The sequence below is a fragment of the Heliangelus exortis genome, chromosome Z (assembly GCF_036169615.1).
Source record: "Heliangelus exortis chromosome Z, bHelExo1.hap1, whole genome shotgun sequence".
Taxonomy (NCBI): domain Eukaryota; kingdom Metazoa; phylum Chordata; class Aves; order Apodiformes; family Trochilidae; genus Heliangelus; species Heliangelus exortis.
In genome coordinates, this window is record NC_092454.1 from 267,708 (window position 1) to 295,583 (window position 27,876).

The 27,876-nt window shown below is 38.8% G+C and overlaps 2 protein-coding genes across 13 annotated transcripts in view; one reads left to right on the forward strand and one right to left on the reverse strand.

Moving 5' to 3' along the window:
• The window catches only part of LOC139790132 (alpha-protein kinase 2-like), a 103,386-nt gene extending 83,426 nt beyond the window's left edge, over positions 1–19,960 (forward strand). The window contains exon 12 of the transcript XR_011723410.1: positions 19,467–19,960. The gene's annotated coding sequence lies outside the window, so the exon portion shown is untranslated. The remainder of the gene's footprint in view (positions 1–19,466) is intronic.
• The window catches only part of LOC139790134 (E3 ubiquitin-protein ligase NEDD4-like), a 119,718-nt gene continuing 98,939 nt past the window's right edge, over positions 7,098–27,876 (reverse strand). For 8 of the 12 annotated variants that reach the window (XM_071731556.1, XM_071731561.1, XM_071731560.1 and 5 more), the window contains 16 exons: positions 26,649–26,726; positions 25,091–25,145; positions 24,945–25,001; positions 21,579–21,637; positions 20,045–20,110; positions 19,101–19,330; positions 18,186–18,307; positions 17,289–17,359; positions 16,517–16,612; positions 15,857–15,930; positions 14,312–14,372; positions 13,868–13,927; positions 13,173–13,280; positions 12,753–12,849; positions 12,212–12,284; positions 7,098–11,478 (listed from right to left, as the gene is read on the reverse strand). In XM_071731556.1, coding sequence (XP_071587657.1) covers positions 11,376–11,478; positions 12,212–12,284; positions 12,753–12,849; positions 13,173–13,280; positions 13,868–13,927; positions 14,312–14,372; positions 15,857–15,930; positions 16,517–16,612; positions 17,289–17,359; positions 18,186–18,307; positions 19,101–19,330; positions 20,045–20,110; positions 21,579–21,637; positions 24,945–25,001; positions 25,091–25,145; positions 26,649–26,726 — 1,410 coding nt within the window. In that variant the 3' untranslated portion in view covers positions 7,098–11,375. The remainder of the gene's footprint in view (positions 11,479–12,211; positions 12,285–12,752; positions 12,850–13,172; positions 13,281–13,867; positions 13,928–14,311; positions 14,373–15,856; positions 15,931–16,516; positions 16,613–17,288; positions 17,360–18,185; positions 18,308–19,100; positions 19,331–20,044; positions 20,111–21,578; positions 21,638–24,944; positions 25,002–25,090; positions 25,146–26,648; positions 26,727–27,876) is intronic. The other 4 variants (XM_071731558.1, XM_071731557.1, XM_071731549.1 and 1 more) reach the window with 1 other exon arrangement.

Here is a 27,876-nt window from a genome sequence, read left to right on the forward strand (position 1 = left end):
GAGTTTTGTAGGTTGTCTTGGGGAGTTTGTAGGTTGGGGTTTTTTCTTTTTTTTTTCTTTTTTCCTTTATCTATTTTAGGTACTGTGATTGGGGGCATGAGAACAGGAGGAAACAGCATAGACCCGTGAAGGGTATGAGGCATTGCTTATTTGAGTTCTCTGGCCCAGCACCTATTGGAGCAAAGTGGTGGATATTGGATTAAGTGCTTAATTTTTAATAAATCAATATTTTCTCTTGGTCTCTTTCTCTTTCGCTACTTTAAGGATAAATTTTTCAATCCAGTAGACCTTATGTTCCATGTGTGACCATCTTAACAAGTTCATTTGACTTGCCTGCTAAAACTACTGAACTGATCTTGTTAGCTGTACCTCATGAATGAATGTGTGGCAGACTAAAATAACATATAGAAGTTAGTGCAAGAAAACCCCAACCAAACCAAACCAAATACCACACTGGGAAAGAGAGTGCTTTTGCATGGAAACAACCGTGCATCCCAAACCTGAAAGGTGCCATGGTAGAGAAGGGAAATCTGCCTGATGTGGGGTCTTTTTGCATTTGCAAGAAATTTAACAAGTTGTTAAGACCTGAAGCTGACAGGAGTGAAATGGGAAGTCTTCATATAACCAAATATCAAGCTGTAGGGGAGAAAACAAAATGGACGCAGCAGCTGTCAGTTTTGTCTCTAGTAGTTTCTCAAGGATCTGTAGGGGGCTTTGCAATGTAATTTAGGATATAATTCACATTTCACAATGTGGAAGGTTTTGCTGAATCCCTGGGCTGAGACTTTTGGGTGCTGTTACCCTCCCGACCCCACTTGCAGTCTGCTGGTAGAAACCGGTAGCCAAGAGCAAACAAACTGCTCAGCTGATGACCAGATGAACTGACTGACTGGTCGTTGGACTCCTGTCCTTCAGGAGATGGACAGATGTGCTCAAACAAAGCTATTTAAACAGATGGCAGTGGCACAGATAAAAGGCAGTATGGATATTTATGTGTATATATGCATTGGCCTTAGAGGAAAAAAAGAAAAAAGGAAGATTTTTTAGTAGCAACTGTCCAACAGGAAAGCGTGGTGACAGTTCTTTCTGCAAATTAACATTGTTGTGACAGCCAAATGAGTCTGAGTTTTCCCTGTTAAATGCTACTCATGCTAATATTAATTTGTTTTAAACTTTTAAATGTTCTGGATTTTCTCAGGTAACTTTTATTTGCATGCAATAGGTGTAGAAAGACTTCTAGACTTTTGGATGCTCTGGAAATAGTGATTATTTCCCTTTTATGTTGTTTCCCTCATTGTTTGTTTCCCTAGCATCTTGATGTGGACTGTTCCTTATACTAGCAGTCTCACTTTTTCTTCCTTCACTCTCCATGCCACAGTGCTCCTGTGTGGTGCCTGGTTTCTTTTTCTGGGTAAAAGATGTGTGGTTCCATACCAGAAATATTTTCATAGCAATTGCTGTAGATTAAACTATTACATACAAAAATGTAAGAACTTTCACTTGATAAACTGTGCTGAATCTATTATGACTGCCCTCTGAAGTGTTTTGAATTGCTTTTGCCTGTTTTGTTTTCTGTGAGTTTAGGTATTACTTATAGGCTTGGTTTTGATAGCTATTTGTCCTGTGAACAGAGGAGCAAGTATAAGGGTTGTCATATATCCAGATGTTGTGAACGACAGCTGAAAACTTCAGGAGTGGATATAGTATGCTTTATTCATCCTTTTCTTTTCCTGTAGAGCCAAGTGAAAGCTGTGTAAGGTAATGTTAAGAAAATGGAGTTTTGGAAGGAATGTTCCTATTGGTGTTGCACAGAGCTAAGCCCCGTTTTGTGCTTACTGACAGGTGCAGCTACTGTGGGTGAAAAATTATGCTTTTAACACCAGAAAGAAAAAAAATACTGAGCTACTGGTAGTCTTGCAGTTAGAAAACTGGTTTGCTGTGCCACAAATAACTTTGTAGTAAGAATAAGCAGAAATACCTAACTGTATTTCAGGGATTTTATGTGTCTGTAAATGCATGAGAGGCAAGAGGTTTGGGAACTGGGCCTAATCTGAGTTTTTTGAAAGAGATTTGATGCAAAAGCAGCTGTTAACAGTTGGAAGGACAAGAGGTGTTCTTGGGAAGGAAGGACGTTGTTTTAGCTTGTTTTTCATCTAAGTTGGAGATGAAGCAAAATCTTGCTTCCAGGAATTCCCATTATTGGTCCAGAATAACTGATATCAACTGTACATGGTGTTTGTCTTTATGTTTCAGGCCTGGTTAATGTCTCTGTTTTAAAAGCTACTGAAGGAACTTCAGTGCTGGGGACAGCTCACCATAAAAAGTTTTCCTAGCAAACAGTATATGAGCTTCTCCATTATTCTGAGAATTTAGTCCAAAAAATCTAAAGATAGTTGCTTTTTTTTTTTTTTTTAATTTTTAAAAAAAAATCTTGCTAGAGTTGTGATTTCTTCTCTATGCTAGTATGCTGCCAAACTACTTGCTAACAGCAGATAAACACAGAGCCTTTGCACCTTTGCCTTTCCCACCTGTACTGAGACTGATTGGGTTTGTAGTCTCCTGGTACAGTGCCTCTGCCCTGGGCAGGCCAAGACAGCTTTGTCAAATAATATGGTGTCTGGGGACTCTTTGATTTATGTTGGGCTCCTACCTGTCATGGGCCAATGCTGCCTTTCTGTCTCAGGGGTTCATTATCCTGGGTTTTGGACAACCTGCAAACTCTTGTATTAGGGTCAGATATATTGTTAAAAATAAAAGACAGAAAGGAGTAACAGGGAGGTGTTTCCTGCCTCCTTGTGAAGTAACAAATAGGAAAGTAATTCATGCTCTGGATTGCATTTCTTTGTGGTTTTTTTTTTTTTTTTTTTTCCTGTTAAAACCTAGGGGCACAATTGGGAAACACTGAGTCCAAGATACACATGCTGTAACAAGCCATTGAGATAACATTGAGTAATCATGATTTCTATTTACATTATTATTAATTAATTGGAGGCAGCGAACCATCTGCAAGCTTGGTTAGGGAGTAGCATGCTTTAAAACTAGCTATACAATTTTCATAAAAGTTGTTGTTCACATGTGTAAAAGCACCGGAGCAAAGGAATTTACTGGATTGGTAGGGAAAATGTCGTCATTGTTGGAATAAGTAGCTCCCAATTTCCTGTACTCTAGATTGACTGGAGAGGAAGGAAATGCACAAAATATTATATTCGAGCTGCTTCAAAGTTGCTTCTTGTTTTCATTCCTTGTAAAGACACACTTAAAACTAAAGGTCTGTGCATCAGCACACTGAAATATTTAGAGATGCATCAGAGAAGTGTCTGCCCACTACATGCGACTAATATTTGCCAAGTATTGATCCAGCATCCATCTCTGTTGTCCTTTAGCTTTAGTCCAAGGTTCAAAGTTTATCTTTTGTTTAAAAACTGATTTCACAGGGAGGTTGTGTCCTCCAGTTAATTCAGTAGTGACAGAGCCCATGCAGAGAACCTTTGTGGCACAGAGATGTGCACATAGCCTGACACACAGCAGGACATAGTGAGCCTGAAAAGTGACAAAATGCAGCAAGTAGTTAGTCCAGATTAGCAGAACAACCAGAAGCTTCAGGTTTGTTCCACCTGTTTCTGCACAAAGGCAGCCAAAATGAAGTTGTGGTTATAATTTGTGTAATTTCATCTGGGCTAACTGGCAAGTCTAGATGGTGAAATACTATAAATAAATCTATATACACACATATAAATAAATGCTAGCTTGTCAGGGCAGCCTGGGCCAGTATTTTACCATCCTCATCATTAAACTTATCTTCCTCATGTCCAAGCCCTCCTTCAGGTCAAACCCATCATCCCTTCTGCTGTCACTGCAGGCCCTGGTAAAAAGTCCCTCCCACCTTCATAAACTGAAAGACCACTCTAAGGTCTCAACACAGCCATCTCTTCTCCAGGGTGAAGCACCCCAACTCCCTCAGCCTTTCTACAGAGCAGAAGTGTTCCAGCTCTCTGATAGTTTTTGTGGCCTTCTCTAGACCTCCTTGAACACTTCCATGTCTCTCTTGGGCTGCAGAGCCCAGAACACTCACCAGAGCAGAGGAGAATTGCCTCCTGTGCCTGGGCACCAGAACTCTAGGCAAAGAATAATTTAGCTGGCATGGATAACCTGACTGCTCTCCCTGGGCGTAGGCATCAGTCTCTGTTTTGTATTCCCCAAGTCTTATTTCTGTGACCTAACTCAGAAGCCAGGCTTCCTTGGTTTCAGCAGAGGCCATGGCAAGAGGCTGAACAGACACCACACATCACCCAGTAATTCCTTTGCAAAGTCTTCAGCTTCTGGAATGTTCAGGCCTGTAAAACCACCAGGTGTCTGTCCGATTCTGGTGAAAGCTCCATACCTGCAAACCAGTGGAAAACCAAGTACTGGTGAGGTGGTTGTTGCCTTCCTTTTTGCTTTCAGAGTGTCACAGACTGGCAATGGCAGATGTTTCAGACAACTTCTGGGTTACTAGCAAAACCACGGTGGTGAATTATTAAAACACTTAAATTTGAAAATATTTCAGTTTGAAAAAATAAGCTACAGGCATGAATTTTTGAAGTGGTTGCATTGTTGTATGCTGACAGAGAACTATCAAAGAGAGGAAAATTAACTGAAGATTAAAATAAAAAACTTGTATTAATACGAGGTTGAGATATGACAGGGTAACAGATAATAGGTTTAGAAGCGGGTGCATTTGTAATGAATATACCTTATACATTTTAAACTTGAGAGTCTAATCTGTCAGACTAATGAAACACCCAGAGCAAACAGCAGAAAATGTCAGGTGAAAACAATGAATGTATCTGAGCAAGAATAAATTGAGTTTGAGCAAGGCTGTCAATTTAAAACTGAGGAAAATAATGAATGGTAATCATCAAGGGGTTACTTATCTGTGTCATCCTGGTACTAGAGATGTTTCACATGGGAAGGTTTCTGTTGGGTTGCCACAGCCCAGCCTGGGTGCCTTTCTCATGGTAGTGTTATTTAGAAATGTAAAGGATAGTGGGTTTTACACAGTGTTAACCTTGAAAGGAAGGAAAAGCATGAAATCCAGCCAAATAACAGATTTTTTTTAAAAAACTGCTTTTTCTGTGCAGAGAAAAAGAAGCCATCACCACTTCAGTAGGGCTGTGAGCTGCCTGTGACTCATGTTTGAAAGTGCCTTTGCTGGCAGAGCAACTCTCTGCCTGACTCTTGGGCTATTTTACCAGAATCTACAAATTAGATACTTGTCTGGCTGGACCTTTGATTTGAGCTGGTGTCATGGCTTTTATTAATGGCAATAAGCTTACAAGAGAGAAAGGGAACTGATTTGGGTAGTGCAGAATTGGTCCCTGTCAGGGGCAGGAACCAGCCAAGTTTTGGGGCTGGAAATAGGAATGACTACAGGCAGCTGCAGAGTGGTGGTGTGTAGGTTTGGGGTTTGAGTATATTGACATGGGGCTTTTTGGGTTTGTTTGTGTGATTCTCAAGGACAACAGATCCTTCCTAGCTGTATACAACTGGTGTGTAGGAAGGAGTTGCACAGGCATTCTGTTTCCGCTTGAAACATTCCTTTTGGTTTTCTTTGGAAACCTGCTGGATGTAACCATGCTGAAACATTAACACACAAGTAGATATCACTGGAAAGATGTGTCTGTTGAGGGGCGTTTTGTTTGGTTTTAAACTTATGTTTTGAAGTGTCTTGATTAATTTGTGCTTCAGCATTACACAGTGTGTCACTTGAGGATACGAAGTAACTTGGATGCTGCTCTGTGGTGAGCTGAGGTTTTTCACAGCAGCTATCCCAGGCGATTGGCGAGTTTTCACCTACTTGCTTTGGCTGCCCTTGTTCCTCTCCCAGTTTCTGCACACTTTCTTAAGCAGACGGGGAGTGTTGGGAGGTGTGTATGGTGCTGTGGCTTTATTTATTTTTTTTTTTTCTGCAGCAAATTGCAGGTGAAGGTCACTGTAAGAGTTTGTTATGAGACTCCTGATGTGTGTTAGTGCAAGTCAGACCAGTGCTGCCTGTAGGCTGTGCTCCAGGTGAAACTCAAAAGCCAAAAGACAATTTGTTACACACTGACTCTGTGTTTATAAAGACTAAAAGGTAATTTAGTCCATCTGCAACCCTCTTAAGCACTGATATGAGGTGAGGAGGACTGCACTGTGTTCTTGAAGTGAGCTTCTGAGTCAGAATCATAGAATCATAGAAATAGCTCTTACGGTGGGCTCTTATTTAGGTTTGGGTTTCTTTGTGTGGGTTTGTTGTAGCTGGCTTTTGTTTTGTGGTTTAAATTAGGATTAAAAGAAAAGGCAGTTCTGTTTCCTTCTTTAGTACTGTTTTTAGTACTGGAACACCGGTATTTTAACACTGAAAATCAAAACGAATTCACCAAGGTATAGACTCCTGCTCAACTTTGGGATGTTTGTTGCAAGCAGGTTATTTCCTCTGTAGTACAGACATTACTGTGGGCTGGAGAAAATGCTGCTCTGAAGAGAAATATTCGGTAAAAGTGATAGAACATGCACACTTAGTCCAAGTATGGCTTAAATGAGGAAGTTTAAGTGTGTGGCTGTGTGTGGTCACTGTGGAACCAGAGTTGGTGAACAGAACTTCTGGTGACAGTCTAATGGAGTGCTGCAGTTCTCTTGTCAGAAATGGAGATGGGACAGAGAGGACATGGGTCAGCAGGGAGAGGTGCAGGTTCTGTTTGTTATCTGCTGACAGGTCTATAGAGAACACTGCACAGCCAGGACCAGCTGTTCAGACCCTCGCACAGAAAGCTCCCTTGCCTTGTGCCTTCTGATGGGCCTGAGTCCCCTCTGAGCTTTCCTCAGGGATGCACTGCTGTTCAGCTGGAAATGTGATGCTTTAGGAATGCAGGGAGGATCATGGGGAAAAACTTGGGGAAACACTTCTGCAGAAGCTGAAATTTGTGGATGGTGTGTTTAATTACTTAAAAATAAATTGGGTACAGATGTGACTGCACATCTGTTCCCCAAACCACACCCCAGGTTGTGAAAGCCTGACTGCAAATCCAGACCTTAAGAGAGCTGTGGGGTTTTTTTTAACAAAACAAAACAAAGCTTCAATTAGACAAAAGATATATTTGAAGTATAAAATGCTGTAGCTTCCATAATTCTTTATTAAATATTTAAGTTGCATCATTTCATTACAACATTTTCATTTTATCACATTGAGCTCTTGCTGTCAGGAAAACAAACTACAGTTTCTTTTACTGCTTCTCGGAAAATAAATGGAAAAATTACTTTTGTCCATGAACAAATTCTTTCCCCAGAGTGTATCAAATCCAACTGCTTTATAGCTGCAATATTTGTGAAAATGAGCATTATTTATAAGTAATTCTTTAAAAAGAAATTTTAAGGTAGTTTAGCATGATTTTGAATAGCCTTCTAGTATGAGGTGATTTTTTTTATATATAAAAAACCCACAAACCTGTTAACTTAATCTGGAATGTTTTGACTCTTTTGCATGTTTGCAAGTATTAATAATCTCCATTTTAAATTTGGTTCAGAATTTATGTTAAAAAACACTGAGCATAGCAACATCATTTTCTGGAGTTTTCCACTTGGGGTGTGAGAATCATAACCTCCTTAGTGCTGCGGGGCAGGGACAGATCTGCAGGGGAGGTGGGCAGCTCGACAGCAACTTCAACTCCAGCAAAACAGGGTGGAGGAGAGAAATGCAGCACAGGTACTGCTGGATACGACTGCACACTGTTTATATTTTTACAGCTGCATATTAAAAATGAAGGAAAACAGAAAAAAACAAGCATAGTTTATGTGAAAATAATGTAGAAAAGGAAAAAACCTGACATGTAAAGGGAGGATGAATATGGACAAGCAGTGGTTAGAGGTATGTGTGGACAGACACAGGACAAACATAGGCTGTGCTGATGGTGAGAGTGTCCCGTGCCTATAACATTAATATGGTTAGATTCCAGTTTTGAAGCTTTCCGTGTATTCTAAATGTGCATCACTTCTTATTGCAACATCATAACAGATGGGTGAAGACTGCAGGGTTTTGTCTTCCTTGTCATTTTATATACAAAAAGGAAAAGTTTTACTAAAAATGTGTATTTTCATTTTTTAATCTTTTAAAATGTCTTATCAGGTAATGTTCCTTTTTTTCTACTCTACCTACTGATAATTTAGTCCTGGCAATCACCTGGGTATGATAAAAATGTTATCTTTTTGGTAACTGCAGCCTAACATGGTGCAGAGCTGTGAGATTGAGTGTGAGCAGGAGAGGAGAGATGCAGGCTGTACTGTGACTAGAATTTTTATGAATTATTTTGCCTTAAGGCTACTGAAGAGCAGACAAGTAATGGTTTAGGTACTGCCTTTAGAATTACCACTTTTTAATTAAAAAAGTAGCTGAATAGAACATTTCAAAATACTGTTGTGTCATTTTGTGGTGCAGAGGCTAAAGTATCAGGACTGTGTTGAGAAAGGCACAGCACCATAGTGCAAATCCAGCAGGAATGTTAGCAGTTCATGTTGTAGCTGCATTTAGAAAATCATTTAGCTACATTTTTTTTTCCTAGACAGATTTTTTTTTTTCATTCCTCAAGGTATTCAACTATTTTAATAGATTGTAAGAAAGCTGAAATTGCAGATTTCAGCATGAGGTGTACAGTGGTGACAGGGAGTTGTGTGTTTGACCTGGCAAGTCAATGATGCCTGGGCTGGGTCAGGTCTCATGGTGTTGTACTCAAAGCTGCCACCCTCCAGGCAGATCCTCAGGGACTCTGCTGCTTTTAATATCAAACTGTTTCCTAAAAATTAAAACCTCTCTCAAACTGCATCAGTCCAAATGCACATTGATTACAATCCTTATACAAATTTGTATTGCTGTTTTAATAGTGAATTTTTATAGTGAATAGTGAATGCTTCTGGAGTGTCTGTAGGTTTGTGAGCTAAGTGGAGCTGAGCAGGATGGATCCAAAAAGATGTTAAGACAAGCCATTCTTAATTTCCTTTAAAAAGAAAAAAAGAATCCAAATTACAAAGATTTCCCTTCTAGCCAGATGTGACTATGCAATTCCAGGTAGTGGAAAGGGCTCTGATGCTGGTAAGGGTTGGCAGATCTGTTCTAGAGGATGAGGGGAGGGACAAAATCAAAATCACAAGAGGAATGGAAGATTCCTAAACACAACCTGACCCTGGTTCTACCTCTCTGCACTACTGCTGGGTCACAGCCTCCATCTACACATGAGGTCACGTTTCACTGTCACAACCAAGTGTCTCAGGTGTTCTTACAGTTCTGATACATGGCACTGGATGTGAACAGAGCCTCCAGCTGCACCAAAAATCCTCCAGGCTAAGACAGGAAGAAAACTAATCTTGGAGCATGGAGCTTCCCTTAAGGGACCTCAGGTTATAACTGACTGACCTTAATATGGGAAAGGGCAGGGGCAGCACCCCCATGTACCTGCACATCTCCACCTTCCCATGCTCCTTCCCACAGCCCCACAAGCAGTGGGATGCTGCTGGGGTGTTTCTCTAGCAATTCACAGTCCACTTTCTCCTCCAGCTCACTCAACAAACAGAAAGGAATCAGAAACCAGAAAGGTCAGAAAGGAATGTCAGGAGACATATTGAACAGAAACCAAATCTTAAACTGCACTCAAGTAATAGCATAACCTTCCTTGTGCATCTATTAGCTTTTCAAACTTTTTTTTTCTGAATATTACCAGCATTAGGGCTTCTTTCCAGCCTCTTCAGGTGCAGTGTCACTGTATTAAAGGCTCTGCAGAAGGGCTGCTGGCTCCTGGCTGTAGGCTGCATGGGGCAAGGGCAGGGCTACCCGAGCTGCTGGCATTAAGTGCTGTTCTGTTCTAGCACATGGTGTCACCTTGCTCCACGAGCATTAACAGGGTGCCTGGGGAAAAGCCTCCCTGCAGGCAGGTGGGCATGACCTGGAGGTGAAATTGGTGAAGCCATGCCCTCAAACCTACTTGGGTGGCACTGGAACCATTTCACTTCCGTGGAAGAAATAGAAATCTTTCACTTTTAATCTGTCACAAAAGAGATGCAACTTAGACATTATAGTTTAAGCATGCAACATGTCAGAAGTAACAAAATTGATTAGATAGCAGTGTATATTAAATAAATTTTTGTGATTAAGTAAAAAATAAATCACAAAAACAATTGCTGAGGAACATGTCTGCAGGCTCAGCTCAACATCTGTTTTGTTGTTTGTTTTTTTTTTCTTTTATACATCATCAGCAGCCAAATTCACAATTGATAGATATTGCACCAGAAAGACATGTGCAGTAAGAAGGAATATAATCACATTAATGTTTATGATAAAAAAACGGATATGACTCCCATGTGTTACATAAAGTGCCTTTAGAGTTGGTGCAGTTAGAAACAAAAAACCCCCCCCATTGTTACTTAGATATCAATAGCAAATGCATACAAATAGGAGACAAACCAGACCTGTTTGCTATAGTGCCAGATCACATAGTGCCAGGTTTAATTCAAAATGCCTCCATTGCAAACAGTTTAGAGGAAAGGGTAGTAAAAGAATCACTGTACAAAGATGACAGGGTTAAGCATATTTTCCTAAAATGATTAATGCCAACCCTAGCCCCAAATGCCTTTATAGTACATGTAAATATTACCAATAATGAGGCAATTTCTTTACTGAACCATGAGATTTGGCATGCTATATTATGATTCTCTTTTGACTTGTAACTATTGTAATATTTATACAAAAAATGCAACATCCAGTCCATACTTCTGGACACAGAAAAATATTTATGTGCTCAAGGAAGAGAGTTGCTCTCGATATACAGCCCACGTTGAGAACATTTCCAACATAGCTTTCTCCTCCTTTCTTAATGGTCTGGGAACACAAGGCTCAAAATGTGCTTTGAGGAAATGACACTGGCATCAAGTCTAGTACGAAATTAAGAAAAATGCTCATTTTTCCAAGTATATGATATTTAATGGTAATGAAATAAAATCTGAAAATGTCTAAATCAAAAAGTAAACATGAGTTGTAATACTATACCTGTAAAATGATTAATTCCATTCGTTGTCATTAGAAATTATGTAAAATATTTATTAAGGTCTTTGCCTACAGAGGCACAACATAAATAGAGTAAGTCCTGCTGAAATGTGACCAGAGTTCATGTGAAGCAGTTGGTGATCTGTGGAAACGTCAGAAAAGCCACCCAGGGGTGACAGCTCAGGCATCTGGGTTCAGGCAACTGCACGGCTGAAGGGTTTGCTCCGTGAACCTGCGCTGTGCAACTGTTCTGCCAGGGTCACTCCCAGTCTGTCAGGCAAACGCAAAAGTGCGAGCAGAACTTGCTTAAAGGGGGCAAAAGGTCAATGTTTTAATCCACACCTTCAAATCCTTGAGCATTTTCAACTGCCATAAGGAGCTTCTCTCTCAAATCTTCAAAAGATTCATAAAGAGGTAAATCTAGGCGGTTAAAGCTGAAATTTAGAAGAAAAAGATTTGTTTAATAATCAATTGAAAAGCACTTACTGTAAGGCAATAGACAAGGTTAAAGCATTTGGGAGCCTTAATAGAGAATATATCCCAGTGTCCACATGGGGGCAATCCCCAGGGTGTCCTTTGCAAACCTTCCAAATGCTGGTGCTCCCTACAGACCAGCCCAACAAAATGAGCTGTCAGAAATAACTGTGTGCCATCTCATTAGAGATGAAAGTGGCAACTTCTTAAAAACCACCAGACAGCCCCCTACATCAGCATATTTACTTAACTCAAAACATTTCCTCTCAGCAAAAGCTTTCTAAATGTATTGGATAGGGGGAAAGAATAATAAACACCTAAAAGGAAGTCCTGAAAATGGCCTGTACAATCTAACAGGCAATTGAAATGTAAAGAGGATGGTTTAGTTTTGAATGTGTTTGCTTTTTGTTGCTGTTTGGTGTTTTCTTCAGAAGTAAAACTTGATATATATCCATATATCAATGCTCCCATCCTGGGGTATGCTGGAGGAGAAACTGGGCTGCTCTGTGACCCAGTGTCCTCACACACATCACATTGTGTTGTACCTCAGCAGGTGAACACATGGCTGTAGGTTTCAGAGGATCCCATATTATAGAATTTGTGTAATCCAGGGCTAAAGTATGTTAGAGACAAGCACAGCCATCAATTTCCCCCTTCAACCAGGCTGTATAATTTTATGCTTTTATGACTTACCACGTGTGAGCTCTGGGCAGTTTATCAGGACTTCCCCATTGCTCTATTGTAAACAGCTGAGGACCATTTGAACCTGGTTGGAAATGAAAATCATATGAAATATCAGTTGCTGGACACTACAGAGACTTTGTAAGCATTCTTTTCAACATTAAATACTCGCATAAATTGGGGGCTGTATTTTTCAACTGGTACAAAATATGTGGTACAAACTCTCTTAAAATGGCATTAAGCAAATAGGAGTGTGGTTATTTATTTCCAAGCCCACTTAGCTTGTTAAGTTTATCTGAGTACCTGTGTAGAGTGCGTAGAGTATGCGTAATGCAAAAGAAAGTAATTAAGACTGAAAACTGAAAAAGTTGTTAAACACATATTGATTCCTCTTCTTCATGTGAGATGGGTATGATTGCTGTTGCCAGCCCAGGTTTTTCCCGTGGGAGCTAGGAGAGAGCCAATGTAAGGCTGATGGTGCACAAAACCTCACTGCTGCTCGCTGTGCTCCTGGCAGCCAGGAGGAGGATTTCCCATGCCCAAGGGAGCTCACCGTAGAGTTCAGCAAATCCATTCATAGGCACACGTGATGTCCCAGTCACAAACTGCAGCAGTCGGATCCGCTTCTCGGCATCCATCAGGAGAACAGCCTATTGGGAACACACACAGTCACTGCCTTCCTGCAGGCACACCTGGCAGTGGCATTGTTAAAAAAAAAACAAACCTGAGTGAATTATCCATTTGCAGCAGCCTGTAATAAAAATGGACCTGTGAGCAAGGTGACACAGGTCCCAGCCTAGGGATTCTCTGATTAAACCCACAGAAAACTAAGAGTCTACTTCTGGTGTAGTCTCTCATGAGTACCACAGAGGTATTTATCTTCAGCAATTTTCATGAACAAAAAAAGATTTCTTAACAGACTCTGCAAAACAACAGAGGAACTTTTAGGAACAGCCAGGGAAGCCAATATTACCTTCCAGAACCACTGGATAACAGGATGATTTGGGCAGTAACCATTTTTGTAGATTGTATGTTGTCTCCAGTCGTTAACATCAACATCACCAAGGCCACACATCAGTAACTGCACATGGAAGCAAACTGTTAGGCTGTTGTGTTTCCCTGCACACTTCATCAGAAAAAACAGGTTATGCTTTCCCGCTGTGTCTGACCCTTTAACCAGCCAAAAACTACACCTGTAAATGGCAGTGTAGAGTCTGACCTTCTCCTCAGGAGAACGCTCAAAGAGGGGCTCATTGTATGGAGAAACACTGTACACTAGGATGTTTGTGTGCTCTGTGCAACAGCATCTGTGATGGCATTTCACTCAAAATATGACTGCTATAGGCATTACTGCATTAACTCCAGAAGATCTTTTAGATCCCTCCAACCCAAACCATTCTAGCATTCTATGATGTCAGTAACCTACTTACATGCTTTTATATGTGTGTACTCAACTACCTCACTGAATAATTAAATTTTTTGTGCTTTTATGTGATCAACAGATTTATGACTTAGGGAGAAAAAGCTCATTCCCCACTATAGGCAATCTTTATCTGCAAATTCATTTATGATGAGTAAGTGCTGAGTGGTGAGCCTAGAACACGATGCATCTTTTTGTGATGAGCATTACTGATCTGTTGTGTCTGGATATCAATTAAACAAACTCACCTCTAGTTCATTTTCATCAAAAATTTTAATCAGATCAATAGGAAGAAGTTCCGTGAATCCCTAGAAGAAAGCAAAGTTAAGTTAAAATTCTCATAATACATAATATTAGCTTTAGGGAACCTAGTTGAACAAGAGAGGACAAAGAAGGGTTTTTAAGCTCCTGCTGAATTACAAGTCCCTAATTAACAAACAAAAAACCAAACAGCTAAATTATTTCAAGCTCAAATGATTTCAGCTTGAAAGAGAATGACCTCATTCTCATAATGGAGATTCACATATTCTTATACAAGGTAAAATTAACATCACAAACCCAAAGCATCCCAGAGCTTGTGAGGTTATGCAAAGTTTCCCACTCCCTTAATGCAGGCACTGATGTACAAGAAGATGCATTGAAAATAATAAGTTTTTTTGAGGAAAAAAACCCCAAAACTTAAAGAAACTTACCTCCAAAAAAGCATTCATTTGTTTTTGAACTCTGTTTACAAACCTCCACTGGATGACCAGGCTATAGCAGAGAAACAGAAAAGCAAACTCATTAGGAGACTGCAAACAAAATGCTTACAGCTACTTGCAGCCCCTAGCAGTGTGAGTCTCACAACTGCACCCATTTCCCTGCCACCCTCTGACCTTAAGGAAACTCAGCAGCTTTTTGTTAACTGCTGAAATTTATACATGTGACTGATTGTTGTAGAAAGGAACAGTGACTGTGAACAAGTTACAGCATGAATATTTTCACTTTGGTGTGCAACACAAGCTCTACACAACAAACACCTCCGTGCTCCGTAGCTGTGACTTCTCTACATCACCAAGAGTTTTTAATGTGTGGCTGTCACGTTGCCCGATATGAACCTTCCTGTTGCTGTGGAGATGAATTTGGGGGCTGCCTGTGGGTTGGAAGAACCTGCAAATCTGCACTGGGTTTTGTTTCTTTCTAAATGAGGCTGGAATCCAAACTCCAGATGATTTTTTTATTTACTGTTTTTTACTGTTAGGATAAGGGACCTACGTGATTAGACATTTTAGTCTTCTAGAGCTCTGAGTAACAGTTCCCAATGAAATTTACAAACTGTGAGGATAGATTTAATTACATATAATGGCCTGCCTATAAATAGATCAATAGATGAATAAAAAGTGCAGTATCGAGGGAAAAGGCTTGTGTGTAAAGGCCAACCACCTACAGCATCAATACCTTACAGTTTCTAGAATGATGCTCTAGAAATCCACTTCCTTTTCTGATGAAGTTTGTTTCACTCCTAGTTTGCATGAATACTGTTTTCTCACCTTTAATTAGAGGCACTAATTAAAAATGCCAGCAAGTATAGTTGAATTTATTATTTTACATTCTAGTAGGCAGAAAAACTGAGGAAGTTTAAGATTAACTTCTTAAACATTTACAGAGTTCCTGGGTTCCTCCTTGAATGAAGACCACAATGGTGAGCAAACACAAACTACAGAAATTGTACAGATACCCTACTGTCACTCCTTCTCTAGGTACAGCTCAGTGTTCAGATCTGCATTGTTTGTATTATGCAGCCAAGCAGTTCCTCAGGGAATCCTGCCAACCCCAGAGTGGGAATTCATCCCTGCTCTGGAAATTCCCTGGCTGGGCACTTGGACAACCACCAAAACCTAGCAGGGAACTGGACACAGGTGGTGTGTCCCCTTCAGCAGGGTCAGGAGGGCATCATAAAGTAATGCAGATGTCTGCATCTCATCACTTGAACGTTCCTCATGCCTAACCAGCAACAAAAGAATTTCCTATTATGTCACAGACTCCCCTCAGTAGTGCAATTCATAGAACAGTAGCAGTTAAAATTCAAACTTTCTAGAGATTAGGGTATAAACAATGTTAAGAATAAGGTTTCTTTTGAAAGGATCTCTGACAATGTATTGCTGTATAAACCACAGTAACTGCAGGAGGGTAACTTTGAAGACAAGTACACCTGTGCTTGCTTACACTCAGGATGAATTCCATAAATGTATACGTACTCGATGTATTCCCTTTTGTTTTCATTTGTTACCATGATTTCTGACCCATTTGGCTTCAGATCGACTTGATATGTCTGTATTTTGAAAGAAAAAATCCCAAAACACAGTAGTCATTATGATTTCAGGACACATTTCTCAAAATTCACTCTCCTTGAGCAGAATTTTATACATAGTAATAAGAAATTATTATGCTGATGATATGTTAAAACATTCCACATTTAAAAACATCATTGCTAGGAACAAATTATAATATGGTCACTTATATGACTGAGCTCTTGATCAGAGTGAGCAAACCATTCCAAAGAAAACTTTCAGTCCAGAATAGCAGGTTCTTTTGGGTAAAGAAAACATACTCCATTTTGGTAAAGGTAGAACGCCTTAAAAATTTAAAATGCCTTTTAATTTTTCAAAATGCTTGGAAAAACCCCACCAACTTTAAATCCATAGAGAAAGTGTTTTGTACTTTTACAAAAAAGTAAAGCAGGAAAACAAAAACAGATGACAGAAATGGTTAAGTACAGATTTGCTGAGAATGATGTCACTGTGCAGTATAAGACTGAAAAAACCAAATTCAGTTCAGAAGAAACTACAGCAAGTAGGTTTTTTGGCAGTAACAACTATTAAGATGGACATATAGACTTGAGGATAACCTTGACATACCTGTCCAAAGTTTTCCTCATCTATGCAAAACATGAGATCCAACTCTGTAGGATCATTTTCCAGGATCCACTTCAAAGAGTTGTAGTATTCACTGTCCTACAGCAGATTATAATTAAAGTTTGAAAATGTGAACATTGAATGCATAGTTTAAACCAAACAAATAAAACCATCTAGAATTAGAACTGCAAGGGAATGGAAAAGATGAGAATGAATTTATTTAATTAATTTATAACAGCTACTGTACAGCAGGTCAAGGTAAGATTACTTTATTAATATATAGTTTAATATTTAGTTTTCCTAGGTGCTGCATTTTTAGATTCATGCAACTTTTCTGAACTGACTTACAATTGCATTGTCATACAACACAATAAATTGTCTCTACATGTCTGTTAGGTACCTATGTAAATAACAATGTGAAATAATTGGTTAGGAAGTATCTCCTTGATAAAATTGTACACTCTTTCCAACACAATTTATACACCACTTGGAAGAGGAGGAATGCTGAGCCACTGGAAAGGCTTGCAGTGTCATTATGTTGTGTTTCTCACTGGCAGAGTCAGTGAGAATCTCTTCTCCTCACCACTGTTAGTACTGAAACAGCTCTCCTAGCAGGGACAATTTGTTTTTTCACGAGAGTGTGTATGTATCTGTCTAAAGCTGCTGCAGCTCTGATCTTGTGTTTTCCACTAAGCAATTTGTTGGAACTGTTAGCCTCTTATAAATATCCCCACATGTAATTGCCAGTGCTGGTAGGGTTTAACTGTCAGCTTACCACTGACTCCATGTCTTTCAGAGTTATTTGTTTGCCCAGCATCATCTTGTAAAAGGGTCTGATGAAGAAGCCTAAAAGAGAGGGAAGGGTGTTACTGCCATGGGGCTGCATTTTCACCTTATGCACAGATACAGCTGCTCAGGAAAGATGCCACGGTGCTTGTGTCAGCAAGGAGGAAACCTCCTGAAAGTGACTGCTCAAGTTAACACAGCAGGCTCATTTCTACTCAGGCACAGAAAATCCAGTTTTTTAAGTATAGGAATTATGCCATTAGATGCTCAAACATTAATGGTAGAGGGAGGCAAATCATGGGGAATTAAGCTCAAGGTGCTCTGATCCATTTAAAATTGCCGTTCTTTTTTTCCAAAGGAGATGCTGGAAAAATAGGATGGTAAACTTCCTCTTCTAATATGCTGCACTGTTGCTAATTAAAAAATAGTGAGTTTATATTATTTACTTGCTAGCTTACTGCAGGATTTTAAAGTTCAGCAGAAATATCTTCTCATTAAATCATTTGATAATAATTTTACAGATCAAAATATGCTGCAGTTGACACCCACACAACTGCTTTGGCTGCAGGTTTGCATGAAAATGGCTGATACAAATGAAGTGATTTTCCTTTAGGGATAGAGATTATTTAGCAGTGCTAATTTCTGTAGTTTCAACATAAGTGGAGAAAGGAGCAAAACTTTATATGAAACACATTTGTTAAGACACCGTAACGTTTGAATCATCATTCAGATCAGGAACACAATTTCCAGCAGTTCTAGTCCCATTACTTTCTCTCAGCCCAGTGCAGAAACACTGCACTCCAAAGCATATGAATTATTGAAGTGATTTATGTCATTTCATAACACTCCAGCAGCAGGAGCACAGCCATACAATGTGAGCACTCACCATCCAACAGCTTCCCATGATAGACTGCCAGGCCAGCCACCCGGCCAATGAATGTGAAATACGACAGGTGATCCTCATTACAAAGACCTGAATTAGGATTAATCTGAAGTGTATAGTTGTCCCTTTTTTGGGGAAAGAAAAAAAATATCAAAATAACCAAGTCTTTAAATATACAGATACTCATACGTGTTAATAAATAACTTGGGCTTGGGGCCATTCTTGTTAATTTTTTTAACAGTAAAATTTATCCCTGTGCTCCTCACCAGCAGGACCTGACAGTCTGCAGGCCCCCTGACCTAACCTAAAGGATAATCTTTATGATCATAAAGATTATCTGAGACTAAAGGTAAATGCAGGTCCTGCATTTCACCCGTGGCACGTGTGCTAACTCCTTCAAAGGACAAAACCTGGCACCACTTGCAACAATTTTGTCATCAGTGGCATTTCAGCTCAAGCTTTTGCTTCTGTTCCTGTTGGGCTTGATCAGTCACTCTTCCCAGCCAAATTTCAGGACTTAAAAAGTTAGGATTCTCTTTTGCAGTAGTTGCTTCTAGTTCTTAAATTATCTGGAGGTACTGGAGAGGAATAATGCATAAGCCCATGGTACAACTGCCCTAGGATAAAGAACATTTTCTTACAGTATCTTAAACTGCACATAAAAATTGCACTTTTGCTGCAAGCAAGGCAATAATGAATATTGTCTTAATAATGGAAATGGCTTCCAGTGACAAATTGAAAGGTTCTCTGAAAAGCAGATAATAAGGATAATAAGGAATAATAAGGAATTTGACTGGTAAGAATGCATCCTGGTGCCCCACAAGGGATGCTCCAACTGCTTTCCAGTCTAAGCTTTGCCTCTTATGCAAAATCTGATGTGCATATCCCTTATAAATGGAAATATTGTAATGTACTTACGTTGCTGAATATTCAAAAAGACCATAATAGGGATTAAACATCTCCTTGGATAAGAGAAAAAACCATTCTCTCGCCACACCTCCATAGTCAAGTCCTTTTTCAGACTCAAATTCAATCCAGAGCCTGGCTTTTAGTACATCAGGTCTCTTCACAGACATGATTCTTCTGTAGGACTCCTCAAAAATATTATTTCTGTGTAGTTTCATCTCAAATCTGTTTGGTATATCAGCCTATGTGAAAGCAGATCATATGATACTTGTTAGTCTCAGTAAGTAACTCTTCAGGTGAATTACTGATCAGTGCTAATAACTGAATGTCAGAGCAGACATTTGATGTATAAAATTTCTCCTTATTTTTGTTTTCCAGTGCTCTCTTAGTCTGCAAGTTGACAGCACACAGTGAACCAGGTAAGTTCCTATTTAGTGGCTCCAGAGATTTCCATGAAATTTAACAAAACAATGAAATTAACAAGAAAAATAAGAAACAAACAATAAAAAATGAAAGAATGGTTGATATTACTATGATCTATTTTAAGGGCATTGTAGCTTAAACTGGTAACAAATGCACAAGATTTGTGCAGCTGCTTCACTCACATCCCTGTAAAGGCCAGAACAGTTCACAACAAGAACACCTACAGCACCACACACACCAGAACTGGGATGCAGAGATGTAAATAAAGGAGAATGGGGCTACCAAAATATTTCAGAAGTCCTGTCTGAACAGGAGAGAGCTGACACCCATTGTGGTTTGGGCCAGGGAGCTGAATACTGAACAGAGAGGGGAGAAAGCTGACTGGATGAACAGGTGAACATGACTGTTGGAGCCAGGGATGCTTTTCCTGATAAAACTGACTTCAAACAGCTGCTGAAAAGGTTTCCTTTTTCCTGACAACTAACCAGGTAAGTGATCACTGTGTGCACACACAGCAGCACAGTTCTACTCACTGGTTTCTTTAACTTCTTCCGGAAATAGTCATACTTCTGCTTGAACTCCCTGGAATATGGAACTGCCTGTCAGGGAGAGAATCAGAAACACAGATTATTCCATTATTCCACAGATTATTTATCAGCTTGATATGCTGACATGATTCAAACAAAAAAAGGAATGTAAAGACAGGCTAGCTATGTATGCATGCCATACATTCATCTAATAAAACCCACTGTGCATGAAATACAGCAGCCAAATTTTCCCATTTCTCAAGGAAGATGAATCCTTTATGCTTACAGGGCTGTAAAATGGATTTAGTCTTGCTTTCTCTTTAAAAATCCCAAACAAATGCACAAATAACTGTTATTTACTAAATGGGATCTCTATTGACCCTTATTATCTTGAAACAAAGTTTCCCAGATAGTCTCTTATTTATGCTTGACATTTCTGGGAAAATAAGCATTAAGAATTTGTGTAAGATACTCTTTGTCAGAGTATTAAGTATGCAACAAATGGATAAATCAATTCAAAAGCAACTATGTCCAAATAAGTGATTACTATTAATTTTATTAATAAACAAGAGCAACAGGAATTACACCATACAGTAGTTTATCTGCTGTATCCTGAAAGCCTTAAAATTCTTAAGGTTTTACCAAAAATAAAAAAGTATTCTTGGTGCCTGGAAATCCCTGGGGGCTGAAAGTCTGCTCACTCAGGATACCATGAAGTAGCATAAACCAGCATGAAAAGGTCAAAAAATAACTGTACATATTAAATGTTTTACAATTTTGATATTAAATTTAAAGCATGTGTTTCTTTTTTCTAAGGGTGATATTCTAAAAGGTCTTGGTTTATCTGCAGAAAATTTTATGTCTTTTAAAACTGAGAGACCAAATTTCTAGCCTTTTTATACTCTGAAGCCACATAGTCCCAACTCTCCCATTTTGAAGGGAAGCAGGTTTTTACTATCCAAGAATCTAAAAATTAATAGCACTGTGTCTCAGCTCAGTAAAACTCTGTTGTCAATAGTGACCCACAGAATGGCTAAATATGAACCTTTCTCCCACACCTTAAAACCTCCCTAAAACCTTACAGTCCAGTATTCAGCACACTTCATCTGAAATTTCCAAGTGCTTCCAACCTTATGATTCAGAGCAGACACATTCCCTTCATCCAGTTTACTGCTGAAACATGCTATTTTAACACAGTGGAGGAATAAAAGATAAGATGCAAAGATTTAATATTGTTTGTTCCATACAAAGTAATTTACAGTATAAGCAACTGTGGAGAAATTTAAAAAAACCCCACAACTGAGGAATATTTGACACTTACATTACTTTAGATGTAATTTATTTGAAATAACATTTTTTACCCTCAGTCTGTTTTGACTGCTGCACATCTACTGTCCAGGAATGTTTCCCAGACACTCCAAGTCACAGAGCAGGAGATCTGGGGAACAGGCATGACCTGCTGCTCAGCAATGCCTCCTGCCTCTTCCAAATCTATGTGAGTCACAGCATTTAATAGGAAAAAAAATACAGCAGTACTTACTGGGCCAGTGATCGCTGGGTTCTGCAGTCTGGGGTCTTCCCACTGGGTAATTTTGTTATCTGTAATTAAAAAAAGGAATTCTATCATTACTTCTCTGGTGTGGCACTGAGGACGTATGTTGGTTTTATATCCCTGCAACTGTTTTTCCTAACATTTCCACAACTTAGTATTTCAGGGTTAGAAAAGGCTGCATTCACCCACCTACACCAAAACCCCATCACACTGTTTAGTTGAAAACACTCACTCAAAAATGCAAAACTACAGCAGAATCCAGTGCATCTACACTGCTTGTGTTTCAGCTGTAGCAGTAAACACGTTCTGTTTGGACACAGTCTGGGATTCAACTCATACTAGAAATGCACAGACTTCATGCCTGAAAGGTAAAGAAATCCAAAAAACTTTGCCAAATGAAAGACTGTTGACTTTTTTAAAATTTTGCATAAAGACAGCCAAAATCTAGAATACTTTTAAAGGACAGTCTGCGCTTAAATTTGGAAGGAGTTAAAATCTCTCTGAAAAAGAGAAACTCCTAAACATTGGCAGGACCATTAAGGGAGGCAGAACCACCTGGTGACAGTACTAGAGCCCATTCCATTCTGAGCAAAGGAGACTTTGGCAGTAACACACAGAGTCCACTTCCTTCCATCTACAGGGTCTAAGAGCTCCAGGGGGTGTATGGTGAGGTTATACAGGACCATGGTGAGACTCTCTCTGCCTCCAGACAACTGCTCCTCACAAGATTCTGAACACAACAGAATCACAACAAAATGATGATGTTGCAACAGTAAGACAATGCTCCAAAACCCTAACTAGATGCCACCTGCAGTGGCAAGGTTTAAAGTAATCAATTTCTTCCCTGAAAGGGTAATAATAACAACACATTTGCTTGCTAGGTGCACTGCTTTGATTTATGACCTGTGTATTAAGATGGTAGTTCAGATTTTAATATTTGTAATAGGTGGGTTTGGGAATAAAGATACTAAGTTTCATGAACATTGTTTTTATGGCTACTATTGCTAAAGCAAAAAACCAAAACCCCTGACACTAAAACACAAATATGTATCATTTTTCTAAAGCTGGAAAAAACCTGTAAGTTTTGAGCAACCTAAGGTAGTTTTAAAATGGACTGGGATCTGAAAGGTGACATTCATTAAGTGTTAACTGAAGAAAATTCAAAAAGATGAGAAGCACATTTAATCAAATTTGATCTATCAGTTAATATTAAATGCTATTTAATTTTCCTTTACATATTAAGGCTACTTAGTGCCTATCAAAATGCAGCAGGAAAGCTGTTGGGCTGACAGCTCCAGAACCCACGTGAAACCCACAGACCAGAGCCTGGCAGGAAGGTATGATGCCTCCTCTGTCCCTTTTCCTTCTCGCTTCAACTTCTTAGTTGAAGTTGTCTACATATTGTCTATATACCAATTAATTTCTTGCACCTCCTTGCAACTGACAGCCACACAGCATGCTGGTAATTTTCTACCAAGAAAAGAATAATAGAACTGGAAATTACTGAAAGGTTGTCAATGCTTTCTTATTGTCTTACTTTAGGGTGTACAATATTACTGACAAATCTTTGATTTTTCCCCAGAATATTTCAGTGAGGAGATCAGAAGGATTGCTTCAGGTCTTATTGAAGACACTCCTCTTGATGCCTCACAGAAAGAGTTAACTCATGTCCAGCTGATGATATTTTTCATGCCCTTTTCAACCAAAGTTCTGCTAATTTTTCCCATTCTGAGTAATATTTTGCAACTCTTATTAAGCAGCATCCTATTTCACATGACAGTGACACTTTGCCAGACTGATTCTATTTTCTCATCCTGTTACAGTGAGCACCTCTCACCTCTCCTACACTGTTGTTTCCTAATGAACTAATTCTCCCTAATTCATTGATCAAATCCCTGATGAATATATTGAAGAATGGTGGATCCAAGACAGACTTTGAGGGGAACCCATTTAATGTGTCCACCCCTCTGTCAGTGAGGCACCAATAACTATTGTGAACACAGCTGGAAAACCTTTGTGTTTTCCTTCATGGTACAGGTAGATCATTCTTTCCTACAAGGCTCCTATGAAATGCAGAGGTATGTCCCTGTTACAGTGATCAGAGAACACTATTTTATTCATGGATGCTAAATAATGCTGAGCTAAGGACCAACCTTAGAGAAGTAGAGACTGTATTTCTGATTAGAAGATTGACTGCTGCAGAAATTAGAACTGTTTACAGTTAAAATCTAAAACATTTCTATTTTCAGGCTACAAGTGATACCTACATGATTTTAGCAGTACTTTGCTTTACTAGTCTATATGGCATGCTTAACAGCAGTTAGCTTGCTCCACAGGAGAGGGTTTCTGTGCTGGTTGCACTGGACTTTTTACAGTTAAAAAATAGGACTGGATAGTTCTGCAGAAAAATTACAAAATGGACCTGGAGAACCAGGAAATTAATAGGAGCCAACTCTGCCAACACTTTTATCATTTACCTTGTATTCTAATAATGAAACTGACATTTGTTGCATCTTAATTGTTTCAGCAGAGAATGAGACGATGGCCAGTTTATCCCAGGAATGGACTGAGTGTTTTTTAATGATTTAATAATGTCATATATACAACTACAGATAAGGATAAGGATCAGAGTCAGTGTTTCTGATACTGAAGGAAAAATATGATACTGTCCTATATGTATAGCAGTTTAAGATTTTAATTCTTTCACTTTTGGGGAGTATGTTCCCTCTTCTAGTGGTTTTGTGAGTTCTCCCTTTCTGTAAGTATTATGCCATCAATAGAAATATCTCATTATAAAGTCCTGCTGGAGTCTTAAAACAACAAAACAAAAGGAAAAGAAAAAAAAAAAAGAGGAAGAAGAAACAACCCAACCTTTCTGGGCTGCTCTAACTTCAAACACCAACAAAAACTCACACAGTAGTTCTGAGATGCTGTCATAGGACAAGTCTACAATGAAACATCACTTACACTAGAACTTCACTAACAGAACTGAATAATATTAATGGGCTGGGTGCAGTTTAACATGCTACAAATAGGAAATAAGATCAGAATCAGCACTGCCACAAGACCTTCTTAAAGAGAGGGAAGAGTACTTATCAGTGCTAATTTCTCCACTGCCTATATATGCAGTTGTGGCTATATGATATTTTCTCATCTTATTTTCTATTCCTAGTGTATATTTTAATTTATTAAGTGCAAATAAGCCATGGGATCATCAACAACAACAACAACAAATCCAAAATATCAACAAGAACAAAAGAAACCACAAAGAAGAAATGTTAATGCTTCACAAGTCAGAGAGGGACAAAGCTTGATGAGCCAATTAAAAGCAAGCTTTCAGTGAATATACAGTACCGTATGAGGGCACTAAGTCTCTGGTATCAATGTCTCCACATATCAACACCTGGCTTCCTAAATGAAGAGTAAAATTATAAAACTTTCACTTCAATACTTATTACCTCCCTTTGTCTATTTGCTGTAGTACCTGAGGGCTTACTTACTATGGTCTATGTAAAATGTCCTTCCATCCAGATGTATTCTTTCCTCCCAGCCAGGCTGGAATTGGGAAATAAAAAACACAGAGAGAAAATAAGTGAAGTACTGCCACTCTACACAGCTTGAAGTAACACATTATCCACACCTACTTAAAATGCCTGATAGATGCTCGTGAGGTAAAAAACACAAAATGATCACAGATGCATTATGTCAGGGACAAAAATCTTGGGAGATTCAAAGAGCTGACTATTTACACAGGTAACAGTAGCAAATACAGTAAATATTTTTTTTTTAAGGTTGGAAGTGGAAACTTGGTGCATCAGGGTTTGTACCCATTGCCTACAATGAGAAAATGATCACAAAGATGAGATTGTCCATCACTCCTTTGGTTTGAGAGCTTAAGCTCCTGAAACACATGTGAGATATTTACTGTGAATTCATAAGCCAGGATCCCATTACAGTGGGGTAAGAATGTCAAACCTAGTCCTCAGTTCTTCCCTTTCAAAATCCATTCCCTTTGCTCATCTTCCAGATAAGTACAGTATAGAAAGGAGAAGAAATGGCACACAGGTACTATGTGCAACTCTGTCCTGCCTGCACTCAGTCCACCTGAATGCTCCATATGAGCTTAAGAGCTCTATAAAACATAGATGAGAAATTTCATTTCTATCTTTTTTGAGAAACTCTTGATAAATTCTGCAGTCACTCTTACCTCATTCTAAAATGTATTGTTTAACACCTCAGTGAAAATGAGCACAATTAAGAATTTTTACTGAAACTAAAATAATTTAATCTACCATGTCCTGTTGGGCGGGCAGCAGCCCCTTCTGCTGCCACATCTGTGTGCAGGCAGCTTGTCTGTAAAACACACAGGAGCACTCAGAGAGCTCATGACAATCCCTTGCTGAGTTCCAAGGACAATTGCCATGGCCATTTCTCAGAAGCACACTTAGTGTAGATGAGGCAATGAGTCCAATTAACACTACACTGCAAAAAACAGCACCTTAGAAAAAATATGACTCCTCATAGACTCCTCTCTGCTATTAGGGATGCAGTTTTTTAAAAACAAAGCAAAGATCTGTATGTGACATGGCTGCTAATCAGTATTATACTTTGGCTATAAGTATGACAAAAATTATGCTAAAATGATCATTTTCTCTGCAGAATATGGAAGTTTCATTGCAAAACCAGAATTTATTTAGATTTCTGAATGCCAATATATGCTGGTATGTTCATAGAACTTGCTTTGAATGATCTGCTCCATTTTTTCTTAAAATACTCAGGTAATTATCTAAAAGAACATAAAGATAAAACCATGGTATATTTCTTCAAAGCTCCAGGTAAGCGAAGAAAGAGGCAATCATTTCAGAAACATGATGGGCTGGCTTTGAAATGCCTGACTGACTCACAGGTCACAATAAAGCTTTGTGGTGCTGTTTATAATCACAGCTTTAGTCTCTTCAGGACAGCACCGTACGTGTCCACATCCAGCATGACTGCAGGAACAGACCAGATCTCACAAGGTAGCAGGTATATATTATATACATACACATTGTCACTTACAGGAAGAGGGCCCAAATCGTTAGGGTTTAATGATGCTTTTGATCTTAAATGCACTGGAAATTTCAGTCGTGGATCCTCCTGTAACAGAAATACAGAACTGTAAATCCAACAGATCAAGATCAATCCAACAAATCCAAGTTAGATCTACACACTAAGTCAAGCACTAAATTGTCTGGAACATAAATCTTCCTCAATTACAGTTATTATTTTGTTCTTAAGAAAGCAAAATATATAAAAGTGGTAGAGCATTTAAGATGTGGATGTGTCACGTGCTTTATTAGCATTTATATAGCTAATTTATATCTTATATATATTTATATATAAAAATTATAATATATCTATACATTATACATATAATTTAAATGATATAAATTATATAAACATATAATAATAAATATAAATAATATACATAAACATACATTAAATAATAAGCATAAAATAATAAATAAATATATCAAAATATAAGAATAATAACAATAAATATATAAAAATTATATTAAATTATATAAATTACATGTATATAATTTATATAGCATTTATATACTGAAATGATTTTTTAAATGTTAAGAGTTAGTTGTAGTGATGTAAGGCTTTGACTCTGTCAAGTGTGGTAGATCCAGAGACACAGCCCTGCTCTCTGGGGCACAGGCACTCCTGTAAGTGGCATTTAGATACATGTGACAATTTTTGGCTCTTAAAAGCACTGGAGAAATAAGCCACCCCATGACAAAAAAGGCTCATAAAGGATGAAAATGAGCTCCTTACATTTTTAGTAATGCACAGGTATTACTACATCAATGTCCAAATGAAGCAAAAAGGGGTAAGTAAAATAGGTCACAGAAGAAAAATCTAGACAAGAAATGCTTGAGATTTCCATTCCTGTAATTCACCCACATGCACTAGGAACAGCACTAAGGACCACCAGTAAAATACAACTGGTAAGTAGTGGTCACTGGGAACCCCAGTGGTGCCCAACAACAGCTCATGTTTCAAGGCTGGTGTGAATTGCTGTGTTGTCTTTGACATTTTTTCCCCTAGTGTAATTCTATTTCTTCCATTTGTTGACCAAACTTGCAGAATTATTGAAAAATGGATCCTCATGGCATAAAGTGGAGTAATCAAATGGATTCTGATAACTGCAGGAGACAGCATAAATTACGTGAATTAAAAACCCAGAGACAGTCACAGTGAAACGCAACACTACAGTTATGGGCAGTCTCAAATTAAA